The sequence below is a fragment of the Rhinopithecus roxellana genome, chromosome 17, assembly GCF_007565055.1.
Source record: "Rhinopithecus roxellana isolate Shanxi Qingling chromosome 17, ASM756505v1, whole genome shotgun sequence".
NCBI lineage: Eukaryota > Metazoa > Chordata > Mammalia > Primates > Cercopithecidae > Rhinopithecus > Rhinopithecus roxellana.
The window spans coordinates 24,282,679-24,300,973 of record NC_044565.1 but is presented as its reverse complement, the minus strand read 5'-3'; the positions used below and the strand labels follow the sequence as shown (position 1 = coordinate 24,300,973).

The 18,295-nt window shown below is 47.0% G+C and overlaps 1 protein-coding gene, 1 long non-coding RNA gene and 1 pseudogene across 3 annotated transcripts in view; 2 read left to right on the top strand and 1 right to left on the bottom strand.

Moving 5' to 3' along the window:
* ATP6V1B1 (ATPase H+ transporting V1 subunit B1) overlaps nucleotides 1–18,295 on the bottom strand; it is a 28,381-nt gene that overhangs the window by 4,570 nt on the left and 5,516 nt on the right. Inside the window, exons 2-6 of one of the 2 annotated variants that reach the window (XM_030921756.1) lie at nucleotides 15,987–16,042; nucleotides 2,730–2,828; nucleotides 2,447–2,540; nucleotides 1,779–1,856; nucleotides 797–936 (exon numbers count right to left, since the gene is read on the bottom strand). In XM_030921756.1, the coding sequence (XP_030777616.1) occupies nucleotides 797–936; nucleotides 1,779–1,856; nucleotides 2,447–2,540; nucleotides 2,730–2,828; nucleotides 15,987–16,042 (467 nt within the window). The remainder of the gene's footprint in view (nucleotides 1–796; nucleotides 937–1,778; nucleotides 1,857–2,446; nucleotides 2,541–2,729; nucleotides 2,829–15,986; nucleotides 16,043–18,295) is intronic. The other variant, XM_030921757.1, reaches the window with a different exon arrangement.
* LOC104661332 lies at nucleotides 4,720–5,058 on the top strand (annotated as a pseudogene).
* Nucleotides 11,098–17,632, top strand: LOC104661333. Its single transcript, XR_747836.2, has 3 exons — nucleotides 11,098–11,494; nucleotides 12,047–12,184; nucleotides 17,219–17,632. It is a non-coding gene; the product is annotated as an uncharacterized LOC104661333 (long non-coding RNA).

Here is an 18,295-nt window from a genome sequence, read left to right as displayed (position 1 = left end):
CGCCCGCCCCATTGAGCACCACTGGCTCATGGCCTTTGGTGGGAGGGATCCAAGCCCAGAGAGGTGAAGGGGCTGCCCCAGGTGCTACAGTCTTTCTTGGGGTGGAGGGTGGGGGCTATTGTGCGGCTGCTAGTGGGCTGGGGATGCCTGATACAAGAGGCAGGACAGAGTAACAGCCCCAAAGAGCAGCTGCCTCTGTACAGGTCTGGGCACCTTGGCATAGGGCAGGGCCATACCCTTCCACAGCCTGCTGGGGGGCTATCTGGGCACAGAGTTGCCCTGAGCCTGCAGTGTGCGGGCCTCCAAGACACCATGCCCAGAGTCAGGAAGGAAGGGTCACAGTAGGGTGGGGGCACTTATGCCCTCTGATCGCTCAGGCCACTTTGAGTGGTCAGGGTGCTGGGTGGCTGGAGGAGCATCTCGAGACCTTGTCACACCAGCTGCTCTGAGAGGAAGCGGCTGTTCACTGCTGGTGGTTGAGAGAAGCAGGAGCGGGTAGTAAAGATGAGTGCAGGGACAGTGGTAGGGGCTGTGAGCTCCACTGAGCAGGACTTTCTACTCTGGGAGCTCCCCATGGGATCCCTCGCTTGGGGCAGCCTGAAGATTGGACCTGGAGGAAATCTTGTGTAGTCCTGAGTCCCTGAGCTGCCTGGGGACAGCTGCCAGTCTTGATACTGGCGACCCCAGCCCCGCCAGCCCCTGCCTGCTTGGCACAGGAGCTGTCCTCACTGGTCCAGCAGCCCAGCCACTGCTCTGTCCCTCCCCGAGCCGTGCCTGCTGGCCATGCAGGCCTCACCTCATTGTGGGGGAGCCCGGCTGCTGAGAAGATGGGGATCTTCTGGCCGCGGGCAATGCTGTTCATGATGTCAATGGGAGAAATGCCTGTCTGAATCATCTCTTCGGGGTAGATGCGGGAGTGCGGGTTGATGGGCTGGCCTGGGAGAGGGCAATCACAGAGCCATGCTCAGGGGTTCAAACCCTTCCCTGACCTCCTCAACACTGACCCCAGACTCCAGAGCAGCACTGTTTGACGGGCCTTCTGGCGATGATAGAAACGCGTTCTGGCCGTGCTGCCTGATGTAGCCCTAGATACAAATGGCTACAGAGCACATGACATGTGGCTCTGAAATGGGACTTTCTTTCTATTTGAATTAGTTCAAATTTAAATAGCCACAGGCCCAGTGCTACCTTGGACAGCGCTGCCCTTGTGCTTTGGAAGTGGCAGGCAGGCGGAAACTCAGGCTGAGGCTCTAGGGCCCAAGGGGGCAGAGCCCTCATCACCACCTCCAGGTACTAGTGCAGGGTTCAGAGGGCCTGTGGGTGACTCAACCTCCTGTCTGAGCAGATGAGTCTTCTGTGCTTTGCCACTGACTTTCTGTGTGGCCTAGGGCAAGCCATGGGTCCCCACAGGCCTCCGGCATGTCCTCAGTAAACAGGTGGGATAGGGTTTGAGGCCTGGGGAAGGTGCCCACTTGAATGGACGAGAGCTGGCAGAGCACCGCAGCCCACTCTCAGGATTGTGGACAGGAAGCCAAAGGCAGGGGCATGATGGCCTTGGGGCAGGCGTGGAGCACTGCCCAACGATGATGGCATTTTACAGAGGATGGACATGGAGTGCTGATGGCAGTGTTGAGGTTCAGTGGAAGATTTGGGGATAGAGACGCCTTTGCTGCTCTCCCATCACATCTGATCTGCTCGTGAGTCTGGGCAGAACTTCCAGGAGTGGGGAAGGTGTTAGGGCTTGGTCCTGAAGCCATCCAGAGCCTCCAGTCACTCACCATTGATATCCAGAAAGTCCTCCGCCATGACCACTGGCCCCTTGTCAATGGGCTTGCCGGAGCCATTGAAAACCCGACCTGAGTGTGGGCGAGGAGTGTTGGAGGGTGCTCAGGCTAGCTGTGTCCCTCACTGCTGCCTACCCTCCACACCACCACCAGCTCCCTCCCACTCCCCAAAGGAGTGTCCCGTGTCCCCCTCCCCTGCAGCCCACAGGTAGCCCAGAGAGCCAGCTACAGTGACTGTTCCTGTGAGAGTCTTCCTTCCTCTCCTGGAAACATTTACAGGCAAGGCCTTGGCCCAGGACAATGACTCTAATGGGGGATTCCAGGACTAGAGAGAGGAGAGGGCCAGGCCAGGTCTTGGGAGAGAATTAGGGGATATTCAAGGCTTAGCAGTCCCTTTCAGCCTGGCTCCAAATAGGTGGCTACCTACTGTGTCTCTAGTCTATTGAACCCACCTTCCTCATTTATTGAACACCTGTATGTCAGACCCTGCGCTGGGGTCAGGAATCAGAGAGAAGAAGACACACCCCAGACCTCAAAGAGCCCACCGGAGAGACAGGCATATAAACAGGAAGTGGCAGTGTAGTGTGCTGAGGGCTTGGTCAGAGAAGCTGGGCTGGGAGGGCAGAGGAGCACCTCCATCCCTTCTCCTTCCTGTCCCTCACCCAGCATGTCCTCTGACACCGGAGTTCGTAGGATGTCCCCTGTAAATTCGCAAGTGGTCTTCCTGGCATCGATCCCTGATGTCCCTTCAAACACCTGTGGGGACAAGAGGGAGTTTCTCCACTAAGGAGCCTGCTGGAGGGAACAGGGCTACCCATTCTGGACATGTTTTGTGCTCTCAGGGAAATAGACCATTTCCTGCCTTCAGAGTTTGTAAGATAGTGTGGGAACTTTATGGGTTAATTCATTGATTTAACTAGCCAATGTCCCATTGACCCCACTCACCTGAACAATCGCCTTGGTGCCAGCCACCTCAAGCACCTGCCCGCTCCTCTGAGTCCCGTCTGGGAGGGTGAAGTGGACGATCTCTGCATACTGGGCAAACTGGCAGGAGGGAGAGCAGCCACGTGACAGTGAGACCAGAGGCAGAGTCCCTTCTCCTCCTCCGGCCCTCCCTGACCCAGTCCCAAGCTGTTCTCTCCCCTCTTGTGCCCAGACACTTGTGGAAATGAACTCGAGGGGCTGGGAAGTGAAAGTCTGAATTCTGTTTGAGAGGCAGTTGCACCCACTTCGGAGTTGCAAGACCAGGTTAGAAATGAAACTCTGAAGCTTAGTAGCTGCCTGACCTTGTGGAAGTTACTTTACGATTTCAGTAACTCATTAAATATGTGAGTCATAAGTAATGAGCTTTAGTTTCCTCATCTTTAAAATGAGGATAATAATAATACCTACTTCCCACAGCTGCTACAGGGAAGAAATGAGATAATATATGCAGATCCATTAGCATGGTGCCTGGCACTTTGTAAAAGCTCAGTAAAGATGTAGTAATGATTGGGCTGCCTCGGGTTCCTGGACAGCATATCTGTTTCTGCCCCTGTGGACTAGGGGTCAACACACTGGCAAAGTGCTTGCCTCTGCTGAGGCACTAGGAGAATGACTCTCTGCTCACAGGCATCTTTCAGTACCAGTGGCATGGGACTAGAATAGACTTACGTAGTCCTTCCAGGGATCAGGAATTTTAAAAATCAGGCTAATATTCAGAATATATACAGAACTCTTAGGCTGGGTGTGGTGGCTCATGTCTGTAATCCCAGCACTTTGGGAGGCTGAGGCGGGCAGATCACTTTGAGGTCAGGAGTTTGAGACCAGCCTGGGCAACATGGTGAAACTCCGTCTCTACTGAAAAAAGAAAAAATATATATATATATACGCATATATTGCCAGGTGTGGTGGTGCACACCTTTGGTCCCAGCTACTCAGAAAGATGAGGCTGGAGAATCGCTTGAACCCAGGAGGCAGAGGTTGCAGCGAGCTGACATTGCACCACTGCACTCCAGCCTGGGTGATACAGTGAGACTCCATCCAAAAAAAAAAAAAAAAAAGAACTTTTAAAATGCAATAATCAAAAGGATTTCATCAAAGGATTTGAAAAAACATTTATCCAAAGATGACATACAAATGGCCAATAGCCACAAGATAATATACTCACCATCAGTGGTTATTAGGGAAATGAAAATCAAAACCACAATGAGACAGATGCCACTTCACACACCCTAGAATGGCTATAATAAAAAAAATAGGCAAGGTGAGGTGGTTCATGCCTATAATCCCAGCACTTTGGGAGGCTGAGGCACATGGATCATATGAGGAGTTTGAGATCAGCCTGGGGAACATGGTGAAACTCTGTCTCTACAAAAATACAAAAATTAGCCAGGCATGGTGGCAGGCACCTATAGTCCCAGCTCCTTGGGAGGCTGAAGCAGGAGAATCCCTTGAGCTGGGGGTGGGCAGAGGTTGCAGTGAGCTAAGATCATACAACTGTACTCCAGCCTGGGCAACAGAGCAAGACTCCATCTCAATAAAATAAAATAAAATAAAACAAAATAAAATAAAATAAAATGATAGATAATAACAAGTGTTGTTGAGGATGTGAAGAAATTTGAATGCTCATACAGTGCTGGGAGGAATAGAAAACAGTGCAGCCACTTTGGAAAGCAGTCTGGCAATATTCATAATAGCCAAAAGTGAAAATAACTCAATGTCCATCAACTGATGAATGGATAAACAAAATATGGTGTATTTATACAGTAGAATATTATTCAGCATTAAAAAGGAAGAGACTGCCCTGGACCCCATGGGGGCATGCAGCCAGCTCAGGGGGCGGCCCTGGAATGGGGCTGTGGTGGTACATGGGGACCTGGCTATGGTGGCTGTGGGGCTAGTGAAAAACTTCTCAAGATCCTTGGGAAGCAAAGGAGGATTTCATAAGAACAAAATGGATGGAGGGGAGAAAACCTATGGTGGCTGCGAAGGCCCTGATGCCATGTATGTCAAATCGATATCATCTGATGGTCATGAATGTACTGTAAAAAGGGAACATATATCAACACCAGGCACAATAAAATCTATGTTGAGTGGCCCAGATCAGTTTGCTGAGAACAAAACCAATGAGGTCAATTTTAGAGAGATCCGTTTACATGTGCTATTAAAAGTATGTTTGTATTTTGCGAACAAGTTTCACTACACTACCAGCTCCGCCAAGATTCCCGAATTCCCGATAGCACCTGTAATTGCGTTAGAACTGCTGCTGGCTGCCACCTTCCTAGATTGTTAAAATAAATTATAATCAACTGTTAACTCTTTTCAGTAGTTAATACCCATAGTTCAGTTAGTAATTTTTTTATATATAGTGTGTTGCCTGTATAAAGTTCATTGCAAAGCAGATTTGTTTTTTGCATAGCAATCAGAGTTGAAATTTGTTTGTTTCTCAACAAATTAAGGACATTTTCACAAATTGAGAAATAAATATGCCAATTCATAAAAAAAAAGAAGTACTGATAGATGCCACAACATGAATGAACCTTGAAAATATTATGCTAAGTGAAAAAAGCCAGACACAACAGGCCACATATTCCACAGTTCTATTAATAGAAAATGTCCAGAATAGGCAACTCCATAAAGACAGAAAGTAGATTAGTTGGTGCTCAGGGCTGGGAGAAGGAGGACTGGAGTGAGAACTAATGGGCGTGGGGTTTCTTTTTGAGGTGATGACAATGTTTTGGAATTTGATCATGATGATGTTTGCATAACTCTGTGAGTATACTAAAAGCCACTGAATTCACAGTACGCAAATTGTATTTCAATTTTTATAACACATCAGGGTCCCAGATAGTCAGGTGGCTGAGACAGGAGGATCACTTGAGCCCAGGAGGTCGAAGTTGCAATGAGCCGTGATTATGCACTGCATGCCACTGCATGATCATGTCCCACTTCAGCCTGGGTGACAGAGTGAGACCCTGTCTCAGAAAACCAAACCAAACCAATCCAAAAACCAAACCAACAAACCATCAGGCTGTCCCTCCAGGACCACAGGCAGCACATGGGCAGGTAGAACTTTGTCCCGGGGAATCCCTGAGCTCTGCTGTCTATGCATGCTCTGGGAGCCACCCAGTCCCAGTCTTTACCCACAGCTAGAGGAGACCACAGACTTGGCCAGGGAAGCTGGGCTAGCAGAACACACCATCCCCATTGACACTCATCACCAGCTGTCATAAGTACCAAGAGATCTAAGCCCCATATCTGCACCTTCTTCCTGGAAAAAGTCCTGGAGTAAACACATTGCATCCCCTAGGCTCCCCTCACCTCACTTCCTAGGTGGCTGATTTACTCCAGGGAGTAAGCTTAATCCAACTAAAATTAATGGTTCCAGGCACAGTGGCTCACGCCTGTAATCCCAGCACTTTGGGAGGCTGAGGTGAGAAGATTACTTGAATCTAGGAGGTTGAGATCAGCCTGGGCAACACAGCGAGACCCATCTCTACAAAAAAACAAACCAAACAAAACAAAAACCCAAAACAAACAAACAAACAAACAAAATATTGATGGTAAAAAGACAACACTTTCCTCCCAAATTCCTAATATTCTGGGAAATTAAAGCACTCTTTTGAATTACCTTTGGTCATTAGAGGAGATCAAGACTGAAATAACAGATTATCTGGAAAAGAATGAGGAGGTCATCCTTTTGTGCCACGACCTATGAAAGATATAAAGCTGTACCATGTTCTCTGACCATAAAAGTAAGTTACAAATCAATAACAAGAGAAAAAAAAAAAAAAAAAAAAGTCAGAAAAACCTATTACATTTGGAAGAAAAGCATTCTAAGTATAGAAGCATTTATATCAGAATTAGAAAACATTTAGCTCCCGTAATAGTGAAAAGCTGTATATCAACGTATGTGTGAAGCATTTAAAGCTTTAAATGATTATATTAGATAAGAAAAATAGTTGAAGAAGCTAAAAGTATGCAATGTGAGAAGTCAGAAAAAAGAACAGCATTAAAACCCTAAAGAAAGTAGAGGAAATAAGAGTAGAAATTATTAAAACAGAAAACAAATATATAATAGAGAAGACCAACAAAGCCAACTGGTTTTTTGAAAAGCTGACTAAAAAAGACAAATTGCTGGCAACACAGATTAAGAAATAAGAAAGGCATGAATAAATAATTGTTGGAATAAAAAATGTCACAACTAGATAAACTGATAATATTTAAAAGATAATGAAAGGAACTATCAACAATTTTATGCAACATATTTGAGAAATTAGATGAAATGAATAAATATAACTCAAACCAAAGCCAACTGAAAATGAAATTGAAAGCCAGAATAATCCTGAAATCTTGAAGATATTAAATAAGCAAAGAAAACACCAGTCCCAGATTGTTTTAGCAGTGAGTTCTAACAGTCAAGGAATAAACAATCTGAAACTTAAGCTCTTCAAAGCTGGGAAGAGAAGGTACTGTATTTAACTCATTTTATGAGGCAATTATAGCCTTGATACCAAAATAAAATAATTATGGGAAACTTGTAGGCAATCTCACTCATGAACATGGATGCACAAATCCTAACAAAATATTAACAAATCCAATCTAGCAATCCATTAAAAAGACCAAGTTGTAAGCCAAAATAGTAAAGAAAAGAAATGAAGATAAACATATACACACAAACAGAAATTTTAAAAGACCAAGTTGGGATTATTTTAGGAATGTTAGGCTGGTCTAGTATGAGAATATCTATTCATATAATTCACCTTATTAACAAATTAAAAGATTAAAAACTATGAACATCTAAAAACATTTTGAAAAAAGTTTTTTTAAAAAACCCATCCATGATTAAAACTAAAATCAAAAAGAACAAAAGTACTCTTTGAAAACAGGAAATAAAAGGGAAATTTCTTAACCCCAAAAAGAATATCCTCAAAAAACCTACATAGGCTGGGTGCATTGGCTCACGCCTGTAATCCCAGCAGTTTGGGAGACTGAGGTGCGCGAATCGTTTGAGGTCAGAAGTTTGAGACCAGCCTGGCCAACGTGGCGAAACCTCATCTCTACTAAAAATACAAAATTAGCCAGGTGTGGTAGCGTGTGCCTGTAATCCCAGCTATTGGGAAAGCTTAGGCAGGAGAATCGCTTGAACCTGGGAGGCAGAGGTTGCAGTGAGCTGAGATCGCACCACTGCACCAGGTGACATAGCAAGACCCTGTCTCGACAAAAAACAAACAAACCCTACAGAAAATATGATATTCAATGATATGATGCATAAAGCATTCCCTTTAAAATTAGGAGCAAAGCGAGAATCTCTGTTATTTTCATTCTATTCAGCCTTGTACTGGAGGACCTAGTTAAACTAATAAAATAAAATGAGTAACAATTAGAAGGAAACAACTACCAAATAGAAAGCCCCCCTAATTCCCAAATACATTAAAGATAGTACCAAAAGGAAAACTGTAGGTCAATTTCTCTTATTAACATAGATGCAGAAATAAGTTATTAGTCTAATCAAGCAGTGTATTAAATAAACATGTATGACCAAGTAGGATTTAATCCAAGAATGCAAGACTAGAGCAATCAACATTACGGAATTTGTCAACATTTGATAACAAAAATCATAATAATAGAGAGTTCGTCAACATAGATTAAAAAAGAATCCTATAAGATTATGTAAATAGAAGCCAAAAGGCTTCTGATAAAATTCAGCATCTGTTTCGCTTGTTTGTTTGTTTTGAGACAGAATCTTACTCTGTCCCCCAGGGTGGAGTGCAATGGTGAGATCTCGGCTCACTGCAACCTCTCCCTCCCGGGTTCAAGCAATTCTCCTTCCTCAGCCTCTCAAGTAGCTAGGATTACAGGCGTGCGCCACCACGCCTGGCTGATTTTTTGTATTTTCAGTATAGAGACGGGGTTTCACCATGTTGGCCAGGCTGGTCTCGAACTCCTAACCTCAGGTGATCTGCCGGCCTTGGTCTCCCAAAGTGCTGGGATTATGGGGCTGAGCTACTGTGCCTGGCCAAGCATCTGTTTCTAATACAATTCTGTATAAAACAGGAATGGAAGGCAACTACTTGAACACTAAACTATTAACCAAAACCAACATCGGCATCCTTGTACATGGTAAAATGTGAAAGTTACCTTCATTTCCAATAAAAATCAATAACAGACACAGATACCTACATTACAATTGTTACCTAACAGTGTTTTGGAAGTTTTTGTTTATACAGTAAGACCAGAAAAAGAAAAGAGAAAATTAAACATACACAGAAAATGTCCTTTTTTTTTTTTTAAACAGAGTTTCGCTCTTGTTGCCCAGGCTGGAGTGCAATGGTGCGATCTCGGCTCGCTGCAACCTCTGCCTCCTGAGTTCAAATGATTCTCCTACCTCAGTCTCCTGAGCAGCTGGGATTACAGGCATGCGCCACCATGCCCAGCAAAGTTTTTGTATTTTTAGTAGAGATGAGGTTTCTCCATGTTGGTCAGGCTGGTCTTGAACCCCTAACCACAAGTGATCTGCCTGCCTCGGCCTCCTAAAGTGCTGGGATTACAGGCGTGAGCCACCACAACTGGCCGAATGTTCTACTTTTTTAAAGATGGTGGTGGGAGGTGACTGTATTCTTCAAAATGTCAGACAAAGGCTGTGGGAAAATGTTCCAGATGATAGGAAGCTAGACAGACATGACAAGTGCAATACCTGACCCTAGACTAGATCCTGTACTGGAGTGAAGAAAAAAAATGCTATATTCCAATTTATCAGCTTACCCGGGAATTGGAATATGGATGGTAGATTAAAGTATTGTATCAGTATAAATTTCAGAAGTTGATAGCTGTACTGTGGGTATATAAAAGAATATCTTAATTCTTAGGAAATACACACCAAAGTACTTGAGCTTAACATACCCTCAAAAGATTCAGGAAGTCCAGGTGTGGTGGCTCATGCCTGTAATCCCTGCACTTTGGGAGGCTGAGGCGGGCGAATCACCTGAGGTCAGAAGCTCAAGACCAGTCTGGTCAAAATGGTGAAACCCCATTTCTACTAAAAATACAAAACTTAGCCGGGCGTGGTAGAGGGCACCTATAATCTCAGCTACTCGGGAGGCTGAGGCAGGAGAATCGCTTGAACAGGGGAGGTGGAGGTTGCAGTGAGCCAAGATTGTGCCACTGTACTCCAGCCTGGGCAACAAGAGTGAAACTCCGTCTCAAAAAAAAAAAAAAAAAAAAGGTCAGGAAAAAATTATGCACAATTATGCACACACAGCCACACATGGAGAGCAAATGATAGAGCAAGTGAGATAATATGTTAACAGTTGGTGACGTGGATGTTCCTACTATTATTTTTATTTTTGAAAATTTTTATAAAATTGAAATTGTCTCAAAATAAAAAATAAAGTAAAAGTATGCTGATGGAAAAAGAGACATAATTCCCTTTATTTGCAGATTATATTATACATTTAGAAAAACTCAAGAGGCTACATTTAGAAAAACTAAGAGGTTTAGAAAAAAGTTTTAGAATGAATAAGATAATTTGGCTGTTTATAAGACAAATATATAAAAATCATCCCCCCCCTTTCTTTTCTATTTTAGTGATAACCAGTTACAAGAAGCAATGGAGAAGACTATCCCATCCGCAATAGGACCAAAACTCATAAAATAGCTATAAATAAACAAGAAAGGTAGAAGAAAAAAATATTGTGGAATAACATAAAACACGTCCTAAACAATGAAGAACATTATTGTCTTCCAAGACAGAATGACTTACTAGCATAAAAACATGAATCCTTTTAAAAAGTATATAAATGTAATCCAACCCTAATGGATTATTGTTTATTTTAAAATTTAATAAAATGATTTTAAAGTTCACATAAGTGTCTGAGAATAGCCAAAGTAGTTATGAAAAAGATCAGAGATAGAGGACTCGCCTTATCAGCACAGTGCTGGTGATTATCATCATCATTACTATCGTTATATCCCCTACTGGCCACAAACTAGTGACCTTAAGGGCTTGGCGGGGAGGAGCGAAGGGCCCAGTTCCCCAGCAAGGTGTGACCAGGGTAGGGGCCACTATGCCAGGAACCCCTGCTGGTCGAACTTGAGACTAGAAGGTTTGCAGCTCTGACAGTCACGCGGAAGGAAGCTCTAGCTTAGGTCCCTCCTTGTCCTGTGAAGAGGATGGCAGGAAGGTGACCTGTGGTTCCCCAAACCACCCCTCAGCCTTGCGGAGCGGGGTCCTCAGCAGGAGGCCGGCCCAGGAGGAAGGCTCCGAGGTGGGAGGAGGTGCGAAAACCCAGGCATCTTGGGTTCTCAACCACAAGAGGGAACCCAGGAGCACGGACAGCGAGTGCCTGGGAAACGCGTGGAACACACGTTTTCCTCTCCCACTCTGATAACCTGTGTTTCGATACGAAACGGGCCCTGCCTCATTGTTTATCACCTCCCTGGAGGTGACGGAGGGCTGTTTTAACCTCAGGGGAAAAGTTGCTGTACAGAGCACAGGCCAGAGTGTGCCCCAAAGAAATCAGGCTGTGGAGTGATTAAAAGTGATCATTTTCTGTAATTCCAGCTACTCGGGAGGCTGAGGCAGGAAAATCGCTTGAACCCGGTAGGCGAAGGTTGCAGTGAGCCGAGGTCGTGCCACAGCACTCCAGCCTGGCGACAGAGCAAGACTCCGTCTCAATAAATAAGTAAGTAAATAAATAAATAAATAAATAAATAGTGATGATTTTCATGTGGGCTTATGTGGGTTAGGGAGGGAGGGTGGCAGGAGAGGAGAGTGGAGAGGAGAGGTGTGTTCTGTGTCCCTGAAAGATAAAATCAGAGAAAATGAACTTTAAATAGCAGAAATGATGGTCAGATCTGGGGAAGGGCCATCAGGTTTTCACGCCCAGGCATGGAGGGTGTAGTGTCTGGAAACTTTAGGAGGAGCCCCAGACTCTTAAGTGTGTGCTGGCTGTTTGGTGGTGGTGGTGGTGGTGGTGGCGTCTCATGACCAGTTAGGGCAGTGGGTGCCAGGGAGAATTCCACTGGGGGATAGCGAGTCCAGGAGCTTGTATCATAAGGGACCCTATTTCCCAACCGTATACTGAGCAGGCCTGATCCCATCGACTCTCACTGTGGGTTACTAAGAGGGCTGCAGGAAGAGGGCATGATGCAGTGCAATGTAACCCCGTGCTGGAGATTCACCTGAGCTCTCAACCAGCAAGTGGCCAGGCACCGCGGAGCTGCTGCGTACACACGGAGGACTGGAAGTTCTTAGCAAGCCTGTCGGGATTTGTGCACAGGAATGCTGCCTCTAAGGTCCCTCCTGCTGACAATGGCCAGGGCAGTGCGGGAGCTCCTCTTTGGAAATTGTCTTCAGAGCTGATGCAGACTCTTTTGAAAGCAGCCACAGACATTGGGGGTCGAGTCTGGTGGTTAAGGTGAGTGCTTACTCCAATTCTCAAACAAGGAGCAATTTGAATCACAGAATACAGGAGTCAGAAAATTCTCTAGAACAGAGGTTCTCTGTGTGGTCCCCATACCAGCAGCATCACCTAGGAATTTGATAGAAATGTACATTCTTGGGCCTCCTACGCCAGACATGCTGAATCAGAGCTCTGGGGTGGGGCCCAGCAATCTGCCTGTTAACAAGCCCCCTGCACCCCCGATATTCTGATGCTTGTTCAACTTCTGCAAATCAGTTAGCTTTTTCTGGGTCACAAACATCTGGAAAATCAGATGAAACTGTAGAAACTCCTCCCAGAAAAATGCACAGGCACATTCATGCATACCTTCAGAGGTTTGCACACAATTTCAAGGGCCTAATTCCCTAAACTAAGAACCTCTGATCTACACAAAATTCTTCCCTCAAATGTTCTTACATTTGAGGACGCAAGCAGGAAGAGTAATTGCCTGTGTGATTCAATGTGGGCAGAAGGTGGCGCTGTAGAAACGCAGTACCATTTGCCAAATCCTGGGAGAGAGAAAGGGGTAGGGGCAGCGGAGAAGGATGCGGAGAGGTGCCTCCACCACCCAATTATTTTCTCTGCCAAAGCTACAGATGCAAACGATAGTCGCAGAACCACAGATCTGAGGACCTAGTTCTGGTTTCCTAGGTCGGCCTCATTTTACAGTGGAGAAAGTGGACACCTGTATAGGTTCCAACTCCATGCCACCCTGGGTCCCATGGAGAATGGCAGGTCTGGTGGAGAGTGTGGTGGAGGTGGAGAGGGGGCAGGAGGTGGCACCAACTGTTTAATCAGGCTTATTAGCATTTCTGCATTCCAGGCAGAAATACTGCTGGCTATTCTCAAGGGAGAATAATAGTACATTTGTCTGATGTGACCCTCACAATAACCCTATTATTATTTAATAGATGAGGAAACTGGGACTTGCAATCCTAGATCGATGGTTCTCTAACTAGAGCATTAGTTCATCTGGAAGGCTTGTGAGGACAGACTTCTGGGCCCTACCCCCAGAGTTTATGATTCTGTCAGTCTGAGGTGGAGCCCAAGAATTTGTATATCTGACAAGTTCCTGGGTGGTACTGATGCTGTTGATCTAGGGTTGGCAGGTAGCTAGTAGAAAAGAGTGGGATGGAGCTGGGATTAAAATCCAAACCTAGTGTGCTACATTTAACTACTCAGCCACACTTCCTCCTGGGACGTCCATTACACTGGGGGGTCAAGCGGTAATGTCCCTATGAACTCAGAATCTGTTTGCTAGCAACGAATGGGTCTGATTTCTTTAATATTGCTGGCTCAGGTTTTGACAGGTCCATAGCTAGTCATGCTAACATTTATTCATTCATTTATCTCATTAATGTACTCACCTTTCCTTTGAGCAAACATACTGAGCACCTACTATAGCCTATGTGTTCAGTAAAAACGCTGTGTTGGGCTTCTGGAGCTAAAGACGAACAAAACACAGTTCATGGCCAATAGCAGGGCACTGGAGTGTGTGGGGAAGGGCAGGGAGGAGATACATGGCCAGATCTTGACCAAATGCCTCAATGGATGCCACTAATAAGACCACAAAAAGTAGAAAAGAGGGAGAGGCATCCAGAAGAAGGTGATCTCTCATCCCTGGGGATGAGTCAGAGGGAGGGAACAGGGGGAAGGGTAGTATAGGAGGCAGAGGGAAAAATCTGTGCACAAAATTACAGCTAGCCAGGAGCAATAAGTTCTAGTGTTCTATACCACAATAGGATGACTGTCCATGACTGTAGTTAACAAATATATATATATATGTCTTCAAATAACCAGAAAGAGGATACTAATATTCCCAACACAAAGAAAGGATGCTGGAGATGATGGATATGCTAATTGCCCTGACCTGATCACTATGCATTATATAAATCAAAACATCACTGTGTACCCCAGGAATATGTACAATTATTGTGTGTCTATTATAAAATGCCCAGACACAAGCCCCCAATCTTTGTCATTCCTTTCCACATACTCTATCCTCTTGTCCAACTAATTGTGAGAAGGATTCTTTGCCTGGAACCTATCTCAGAGTCTGCAGAGAGAACTCAGGGGTTCTGTGATCTTGGATGGGAAAGTTACATTTTTATGTTCATTAACGTTTACAGAAATTTAGTGTTTCCTCTAGTTCTGAATGTAAGGAACAAACCACAGTAGAATTAGCAGTTCCACAGTACCTGTGACTTTGTCACCATCAGAAATCACAGATATTTTCAAACCACATTACAGTTGTTGCAGAGATCTCAAAATACTATTTGTGCTCATCACTACTTTAAAATTATAGCTGTGAAACTGGTGGCGAGATCTCGTTATTTAATTTGTTAATAAACATACATTACTGATCACATTTTTAAAAATGATATGCAAGTGCCCAGAGATCTCAAGTGGCAGCCCCATGCAGACACTATTTCAGGTGTTAGTTTTTATATAGGGAAGGGAGAGTGATGAGCATGAGCGGAAGGGCTTGCAGCCACCTTCATAGAAAAGACCTGTAAGTGGCTGGGTGCGGTGGCTCACGCCTGTAATCCCAGCACTTTGGGAGGCCAAGGCGGGTGGATCACAAGGTCAGGAGACGGAGACCATCCTGGCTAACACGGTGAAACCCCATCTCTACTAAAACTCCAAAAAGTTAGCCGGGCGTCGTGGTGGGCACCTGTAGTCCCAGCTACTCGGGAGGCTGAGGCAGGAGAATGGCGTGAACCTGGGAGGCGGAGCTTGCAGTGAGCAGAGATTGTGCCACTGCACTCCAGTCCTGGGTGACAGAGTGAGACTCTTTCTCAAAAAAAAAAAAAAAAAAAAAGAAAAGAAAAGAAAAGAAAAGACCTGTAAGCTGAGGGCACTGGGGAGCCCTAGGCGAATTTGATGCAAGGGTCAGGTCTGAAAGGCTGGAAGATGGAAAAAGGATAGGAGGGTGCCAGGCTGGGAGCCCAAGGCCATTGCCATAACAAGGTAGCAGTGGGGTGGGAGGGGGCTACAGACATGGGTGCCGGCAGGTGTGGGGTCTGGGACAAGAGGGTTCAAAGGGGCCCTGAGACTTCCAGTTTGCTCAGCTAGGAGGTGGGGTGGGAGGCTGAGGGATTGGGGCTGGTTGGCGGAGGAAGTATAAGAGAGTGATCTTGTACCTTTGCAGGGCTCTTTATGGCTCAAGAATTCCCAACCCCAGGACTCAAGATACTGTCAGTGTCTGCCAGTTTCCCAGGGGCTACAAAATAGCCCACAGCCCACTTACTTTGGTGGGGCCATTTCACTTCCCACCCATGTTGCTGAGACTGAGATATTCCAAAGGCCTTTGGAAGTCATCAAGATCCCTAGAAATTTTAGTTGGCATTGACTCGCCACCTCCTCCTCTTTCCCCTTAAAAGAAGATCCTGTGAGAGTTGTGGGTGGGGAGAGTCTAGCCCTCGAGGAGGTTGGGTGCAACTGTGCTATGGTCCAGCCTTCCTCTGAGGTTAGGTACGCCCATGCCACTGATGGGGAAACAGAGGAAGGACAACTCATTAGGGGTAGAAGCAAGTTTCCCAAGGCCCAGGGCTGGGCCTCCATGGGTTTTTATGGTTTTTACTGAAAAGGCAGGGAGGAGAAAGCTTGGATGGCTGCGGATACAGCTAGGGTAGGAGAGTGGGAGTGGGTGCCTGGACGGAGAGAATAGAGCAGGCCCTGGGGGCCATGGAGGGAAAGGGTAATTTAGAAGAAATCCTGCAGGGCAGGGGAGAGGCACCCTGGGATTAGTGCCAGGGAGGCAGCGGAAGAGTCTTACCTTGACCCGGTCCAGCACCACCAGAGGCCCGTTCACACTGCACACAGTCCTGTAGGCTGGGGGAGGGGCAGGGGTGAGGAGGGGTCTCACCCCAAACACCTGCTCACATACACAGAGGCATCCTCCGCCTTCCCTTCCTCTCCACACCCCACCTCCTTCCCAGCCTGGGCCGTCAGGGTCATTAGCTGTGACAGGGCCAGCCACCATTGCTGTAAGGGTCATGCCCCTGCCCGCAGGGCCCCCGCTGCTCGGACACCTGCAGGAGGCTGGGGGAGGGCCGGGCAGAGGGCAGAGGCGTCCTCAGAGTCCGCCCCTATCACACAGAGGCCTCTCATCCCTGGGGCTGCTTCCCCTCTGGCTTCAACCCCCACCTCACCCACTCCATCCTCTCTCACTCCAAACATTTTCCAAAAGTTCCTGACCCCCGGCTGTGGCCGAAAAGTGCCCTCCTCTGCCCTCACCAGGACTGTGTGTGTGTGGTGTGTAGGGGGTGCAGGTGTCAGTGAGAAAAACCAAATGGGGCCTCTGCTCTCATCACAAGGTTCCTGGACTCCCCAGGCTCACTGGGTGCTCAGCATGGGAGGGGAGGGAGTGAAAAGGCAGGGGAAGGAGGGAAATGCCTGCAGATGTGGCAGCTGCAGAGACCCACACATGGGAAATGAGCTCAGCTTGCAGAGGGAATTGCGTTAGATGTCAAGAAATACTTCCAGACTCCCATAGAAGAAGCTGTGGACTGGCAGGAGGCAAGCCTAGTTTTGGTTCTGCTAGAGGCTGGCTGAGAGACCTGGGACAGTCCCTTGCCCATAGTCCTGGGATACCAGTGCCCTTCTCTGGGGTTCTTGTGATGCACCAATGAGATGAGACACCTGAAATGAAGGCACTTGGCAAGGTGGGCATGGGGCCTGTGAGGCCACTAGGTCAGTCACAGGCTGGCAGGATGCAGAGGGGAGTGGCCCAACCCCTCTTTCACAGGCAAGGAAAATGGGGCCCAGAAGTGTGAGAAGCCTTGGCCAGGGCCACACAGCACGTCTGTGGCAGAGCTGGAGCTGGGACCCCGCCTTGTGCTTCTTGCTGGACCACACTGGTTCTCGGCTCACTTACCCTCCTGCTTTGGACAAGCCTGGCCCCAAGCCACCACATGCTAAAGAAAAACCAAAAGTCCCTCCCCTTTCCAATATGGATATCTGTGGTCAAACTTCTTATTTTTGTTTGATCTAAGCTCTTTTCACCAGGACTTGAACTAGGAAGACCCACTGGGCACAGTGATTCTTGCACAGATCTTTACAAGGATCCTCCAAGTGTGAGAACCATTTGGAAAACTCAGGGCCTCAAGGACAGCCAGAGAAGACAAGTTCAACTTGCACTTTGCCATAGCAGGGGACCTCCCTCAGTTCCCTGCCTTCAGACCTACCTTACAGACCTGACTGGCCTGCACCTGAGACACCCTCTTCTTCCTTCCTATTCCCGCCAAGGAGGTGTCCCTGCTTCCTTCATAGCGGGTCCTTCCCCTGCACTGGGAAACAGGCCCTAGAGATGACTCCATGGGGTGAAGGACCAGAGCCTCCTTGCCTCTCTCCCTCTTTCCTCTCTTGTCTTCCCATGAAGCTCTGATGTTTCCAGTCCTAAAGAAACCTTGCTCAGTCCCAGTCCTTCTCCAGCTCCTCCCCTCACAAGCATGGCCCCCACTGCTGGCTTTCCTTCCCCACCTTCCACCCTCTCCTTGGCCCTATCAACTCTGGCTTCAGTGGTCTCCGATGGCCATACTCAGAGCCCGGGCACGCTGCCCTCTGGAAGATCTCCTCTGGGGCCGCCCATCAGCCTCCTCTGAAGACTCACACTCACACTCCTCACTCTCAGACCTTTGGATGCCAGAGAACTTCAAGGTTTGGCCTGGCCCTCCACTTCTCCCTCTCCTTTCCTCTGAGCTCTGCTTTCTTCCTTCCCTCCCTGCTTCCTTTCTTCAAGCATGTCTACTGCATGGATGCCTTCTAGGTACTAAGCGAGGCAAATGAAAGTGACAAATGAAAATATGAAGTGCCTACAGGCTAAAAGAAGGATACAGAGCAAATAACATAATTACAAACTGCAGTGGGTGCTCCTAAGGGAAAGATCAGGATGGGTGAACGAGAGTGGGAGGGAAGACCAGACTGGGTGCGCTTGGAGGAAGCATCTTACGGGAAGAGCTGTTTGAGCTGAGCCTTCAGGGTCAAGGGGTGCCAGCCCCCAGGGAGCTAGGGAAAGGACACTTCCGGCAGAGGTGAGAAAGAACTCATTCAGGGCCTTTGGGGAACAGAAAGAGGGGCAGTGGG